This window comes from Rhea americana, unplaced genomic scaffold, assembly GCF_003343005.1.
Source record: "Rhea americana isolate MKP2758 unplaced genomic scaffold, rheAme1 scaffold_619, whole genome shotgun sequence".
Taxonomy (NCBI): Eukaryota; Metazoa; Chordata; class Aves; order Rheiformes; family Rheidae; genus Rhea; species Rhea americana.
This window is the reverse complement of record NW_028186778.1, coordinates 5,252-10,929: the sequence shown is the minus strand read 5'-3', so window position 1 is coordinate 10,929 and position 5,678 is coordinate 5,252. Positions and strand designations below refer to the sequence as shown.

The following is a 5,678-nucleotide window of genomic DNA, read 5'->3' as shown; positions in this document are numbered from 1 at the left end:
CACGTCCCCGGGCACGAAGCGGCAGGAGCCCGCCGGGCTCCCGGCGGCTGCTTCCCCTTCGGCCGCGCCGCGCGGACGCCGGCACGGCCGACGCACCGGAGAGTTGCAGCCTGCGCAAAACTCACCGCAGTATCGCCCGTCGCCCGGGGCGGCTTTTTCCTTCATCCAGGCGGCTGGAAAAGTAAAGCCCCCCGGTCAGGGAGGGCATTTCCCCGGCCGGCCGCGCAGCACCCCCGGCGCCCGGCGCCTACCGGATTTCCAGATGTCGAGGTGAGCGTGCAGGACGTCGCCGCACGCCGGGGAGCGCTGGCAGAACTGCTCCTCGGACATGGCGCACAGGTCCTTGCCCGACAGCTCCTGGAAGGATTTCCCGATCTGCGGCAGCCGGTACTGGTGCTCCGTCCACAGGATCCACTTCTGCACGTTGCCGGGGCTCCAGTCGGCGGGGTCTGCGGGGAGACGGGCTGCCGCTGCCGGGAGCGCCCAGCCGGCCCTCCGGCAAAGCCCGGGCAGACTCGGCTCGCCCCGCGGCTCGCGCCGCCCCGGCCACGCCGCCCTGCCGCAGCGTCGGCCCCGGGGGTGGAGATACCCCAGATTTCCAGAAGAAGAGCCAGTTTGGGGACGCTGCATCCCCCGTTCCCGGCCGGCTCGGCCCAGCAAGCGGCCAAGAGCTGCCGGCGGGGAGCACACGCCCCGCGGCGCCCGGGCGGTAGCRGCACGACCTTGCTCTCCTCCGCGGCGGCACTTTTTCCTGCGCCTGTCAAAGCGCCTTTTGTTCCCGGCCGCGGCGCTGGCTGCACCCACCGGAGCACCCGGAGGCTCGGCGCGGCCGGGAACGGCCCGGGCGGCTCTGCCCCCGGCGCCCGTCCCGCTCCCTCCGAGGCAGCCCAGCCGCCCGCCGCCACGGGCTGCCACGGGGCTGATCAGGCCGTCTCCTGCCTCCCGAAGTCCCGCTTGCTCCCCGCAAGATCCCGTCGATCCTGCCGGGAGCAGGGCGGACGACGGAGCTAAGCACGGCCAGGGCGCCCGCGCGCGGCTCCGGCGATGCCRAGGAGGGTGGAAGGGAGACAGCGGGGAGGACGAAACGGTCCCAGCGGGTGCTGTCGGCTCCTCGTCGCCGTTCGCGCGCCGCGAAACGCGTGCGGTGCTGAAAGGCGCCCCGACGCCGCGGGCAGGCAGGGGAAGGGGCCGGCTGCCCCCGCGCCCGCCCTCCCCGGCTCCGCACCGCCGCACCCGCTGGCCCCCCGCGCTCAGTACAGCCTCGTCTCGGCTGCAAGCCGGCCAGGGCGGAGGGGGATTTCGTGGGCACCCGCAGGGCTTTTGGAAAGAGCCCTGCCCGGGAGAGGGGATCCCCGCTGGCAGCGAGCCGGACGGCAGCACCCGGCCCGCACCCCGCTCGCGGATGCAGCGGGCCCTGCAGCGCCGTGCGCGGAGCCCTGCTGGGGCGGCACGCTGGAGCCCGCGGCGGGCCCGGCCCGGCGCCGGGGGCACCCACCTGCGGCGATGTTGAGGAGCTTGCAGGCCGTCTCGATGTCCTTCAGCACCTCGCCCACCACCATGCTCTGCACCTGCTCCAGCGAGTGCTCCTCCAGGTGCAGGCTGCCCTGGAAGTCCAGCTCGGCGCCCAGCGCCAGGCCCTGGCTGTCGATGACGGGGCACTGCTCCGGCTCCTTCGGCACCTCGCCCCGGGCGCCCGGAGCGCCGCCTTGCGACGGCTCCCCCGGGCCCTTGGGCGCCCAGGCAGCCTGCTCCGAGTAGAGCATGTCGAAGTAGTGGAGGCAGAAAGCGGGCAGGCTCTGCTCCGGCGTGCCCGGCGGGCTGGGGCTGGCGGCGGCAGCGCCCCAGCCGCGAGCGCCGGGGTCCCGCGCCGGCGGCAGCAGGGCCGCATCCTGCAGGGCGCCGCGGCCGGCCGGCGGGGCGGGCAGCCCGGGGCCGGCGCTGCCCATGCCGCTGCTCAGCGCTGGCTCCGAGCCTGCCGGGAGAGGAGAGAGCGGGAGGCTCGCCGGCGGCACGCACAAAGGCGGGCAGCTAAGCCTGTTAGAGGGGAAAAAACCCTCCAAGGAGAGCCCCGGCGCCCGGCGAGAGCCYGGATGAAAGCAAGCTCCGGAGCCCGGCGCGGCACCGGGCGGCCGCGCTGCTTCTGGGTCAGCGGGCAGCGAGCGGGGCTCTGCCACCGCCGGCTTTCCGGGACGGAGCAGGGTTTGCAAACGGGGTTTGCAGCACTCGAGTCCCCACGAGGGCTGGGCACCGTTGCGAGGAGGCGGGGACCCACGCCGGGGGGGTCTCCGGGGCGCCCAAGCGGACCCGTGGGGGGTCTGACCCACGCGGGCACGTTCCTGCACGTGGAAAACATCACCCACAGCCTTCAGCCCAGCTCCGAGGGTGCCCCAAACCCGGCTCTCCCGGAGCAGGGTCCGAGCTCGGCGCCCGGGCCCCGCAGCACCCGCTCCTCGGCCGCCCGCTGCAGGCTCCCCGCACGGGAACTTTCTTTCCGCTCTCTTGCAAGAACCGAACTACCGAAAGCAGCCCCTTCCCGTCTGCCTCGGGCACGCGGGGAGTCCCGGAGGCTGCGGAGAGGAGGATGAGCCTGCTGAATTTCCATGGCAACACTGGGAACCGTCTCCGTCAAGGGAGCGAGCTCCCCGAGAGGCGCCCTGCGGCGTCAGGAAGAAAAAGAGCCCCGCGAGCGCGGAGGCTGCCTAGGGGCACGGTGGGCTCGCGGCGCTTCTTGCCTGGCTCCGGGTATTTGTTTCTTTTCTGTTGTTTTTTTTTTTGCAAGGAGGAAAAACCCCACACAGGTGACGCGGAGCTCTTTAAAAGCAGAAAGAGCATCGCCGCCGCTACTCCGGCTTTGGCAGCGGGGCCGGCGGTGAGACAGGGCAGCGCGGAGCCCGAAGCGGCTCCGCCGCAGCCAGCGGCGCCCGCGGTGCTGAGCAGCCGCCGGGCTCGTGCCGAACCCCCAGAGCACCCGGGCAAGGCAGCCCCCAAAGGAGAACGGGGGAAAAACGCGGCTCCCCTGTCTGCTATAACCCCAGCAAGGCAAAGAGGGGTTTAAATAATAAAGCAGAAAACGTTTCGCGGGCTTCGTCGAGGCAAGGCAGCGAGCGGCGCGGAGCCGCGAGCCCGCCGGGCCAGCTAGCTGTCCGCTCGCCGTGCCGCAGGAGGGATGTTATTTACTGAGTGTCCCGGACGGTGTGTTACTCTCCGCGCGGCGCACTCAGCGTGCCAGAAAAATGTTCGTTTCCACGCTCCTGCTCCCCGCACAGCGGCTCCTGCCAGCGGGCTCGGCCCGGGCCCGCTCCCCAGCCCGCCGCGGCTGCCGAGGGACAGCTAATTCAACGTCGTTAGCAGCAAGCCGGAGCCCCGCTGACCGCAGAGCTGCCGGCGGTGGAGAGAAGCAGGGGCGCCGGGGGGATTTACAGCATCTCGCTGTAAGGGTTTGGTTTACCAAAGCCAGCAGGGATTTTGACCGCAACAGCGGTGTGATTTTTGAGGGTCGGCACCGCCTGCGCTTTGCAAACGTCCCCCGGCGTCCCGGGGACGGAGGCGTCGGCTCGCCGGGGCCGAGCCCCAGCCCGCCCGGCCCTGCACCGGGGAAATCGCTGCCGAGCACGGAGACACCGGCAAGCGCCCGGGAAAATCGGTGCAGCGCCCTGGCGACGCCGGGAAGGGCCTCACCTCCGCCCCGGCCTCCAAGGCGGGCATCCAGGAGAGGGATCCCTCGCTCGGGGGCTGGAAACCRTGATCCCGGGCACCAAGCGCACGGGGCAGTTTTGGTAGCAGCGCGAAGGCCGGAGCGAGGAGGAGGAGCGGGGACGGGGTCGCGGAGCCGCGGGGGTGCCGGCGCCTCCCCGCYGGCCCGTTTCCCTGAGAGATGCCGCCCGCTTCCAAACCTCCGCTTCATTCGCTCTGGATTAAGCGCGGCGCTTTAGCCGATCAGCCCCAAATCCAGCCTCACGCTGCTCCCGGCACAAAAGCGAAGCGGTAACAGCTTGTGCGGCTCCGGCCTTTCGCAAACTGCCCGGGAGGGGCACGGGCTGCCGGGCCCCCATGCCGAGCCGAGCCGAGCCGAGCCGAGCCGAGCCGAGCCGAGCCAGCACCCGCGGCAGAGCAGCTCGGCCCGGCGCGCTCCCTGCTCGGCCCCGCCGCGTGCTCCCCGCCGCCCCGGCCGCCTTTTCCAGGGGAAATAAGGTCCGGACGGCTCGGGAAAGCGGGCGCCAGCAGCCCCTGYGGGCCGTGGGAGAGGAAAAATCCCGAGCGAGCACCTGCCGAGCGGCGCTGTGCTCTCAGGGCGGGGGCCCTTGTTTGACTTTCCCCGGCGCTGGCACGCAGGCGGCCGCGCGGCCCCGCTCCGCGCTCTGGGTGGGGACGTGTTTGCTCTCCGAAGCGGCTTTGGGCACGAGGAAGAGCTGCCGGAGCGGCAAGGGGGGGGGGGGGGCCGCGCTCCCGCGTCCCCGCGCACGGGCGCGCCGAGCCGGACGGCGATGCGCGAGCGGGGAATTGCAGCGGCCCCGGCCAACGCCTGCTCGGCTCCGCCAGCGGAACGGCACCGGCGTGGCCACCGGGCAGGAGAGGAAACGATTAAGGAATTAGCTCTTGCAACACTTTAAACAAACAACTGCCACCGAATTGGACGAGCCGCCGGGCCCCGGGCGGTTTTCCGAGGTTTTTGCTTTCCTGCGGGGCCACGCGAAGGCCGAGGGGTGCTGCCTGGAGGGGTTTGGGCACCTGGGGAACCCCCTCTGCTCCCGCCTCTGCCTCCACCGTCAGCGAAGCCTCGGTGCCCCCTGCTCACCCTTTTCCCCGCCACTAAACYGCGCTCGGGCAGCAGGTGACGTGGGACGGGGAGTCAGGGACACGCACCCGCCGCCAGCCGGGCGATTGCACGGCCCCGGMGAGCCCCGGCCCCGCGCTCCTCGTCTGCCCTGGTTTTCCAAGCCACTAGGAAGGAAAGAAAAAAAACCCCATCGATAGATTCCCTTAGAGCAGGAAGCGACCAGGAGTTTGCAGGAGGCACCTTCTCCCGGGGAAGCCCCCTCCTCCTGCGCGCCGCCGAGACGGGGCGCCCAGCCCCGCTCTCCCCGCTCGGCACCGGCGCCCCCGGCTCAGCCCCATCCTGAGCCTGGGAAGCGGCAGATTTTGGGGCTGAGCCACGTTGCAGCACCCAGATACACCCAAAGCCTGGCCCCAGCTGCGTCTCMTCGTGCAGAAGGAGCAGAGCAGCGGGACGGGTCACGGAGCACCTGCGTCCCCGTTTCCAGCCCCGGGGGATGAGGACGAGGGTGAGGAGCCCGCTGAGGTCAGGTGCCCCGGCACTACCTGCCCCAGTGGCTGAGCACAACCTGCACCAGCGACTCCAGAGAAAGCAAAGCCAAAAAAAAAAATAAATAAAAAAACCCAGCCAAGCACCCTCAAACAATGGGCCCGTTAATTAAAATTAAATCTGCGGTTAAACAGGTTGTGCTGGAGCGCAGCTCGGGAAGCCCAGGGGGACGGCCCGGAGCCACCGAGATCGGCCGGGGTGGAAGCAGGCGCTGCCCCGGGAGAGCTCCCAAATCCCGGGCCGCTTCCAGGAGCCCGTTCCCAGGCCCCGGGCTCGCACRGCCAAAGCCGCCGGCGAGGCGGGCAAGGCGCCGCGGTGGCTGCAGCGCCGGGAGGCGCGCGGGACCCGGCGGCAC

The 5,678-nt window shown here is 71.1% G+C and overlaps 1 protein-coding gene across 1 annotated transcript in view; it reads right to left on the bottom strand.

Moving 5' to 3' along the window:
• The window catches only part of SPDEF (SAM pointed domain containing ETS transcription factor), a 2,501-nt gene extending 555 nt beyond the window's left edge, over positions 1-1,946 (bottom strand). Inside the window, exons 1-3 of the mRNA XM_085320190.1 lie at positions 1,496-1,946; positions 252-449; positions 126-173 (exon numbers count right to left, since the gene is read on the bottom strand). Coding sequence (XP_085176316.1) covers positions 126-173; positions 252-449; positions 1,496-1,946 — 697 coding nt within the window. The remainder of the gene's footprint in view (positions 1-125; positions 174-251; positions 450-1,495) is intronic.
• Positions 1,947-5,678: the final 3,732 nt, after the last annotated feature.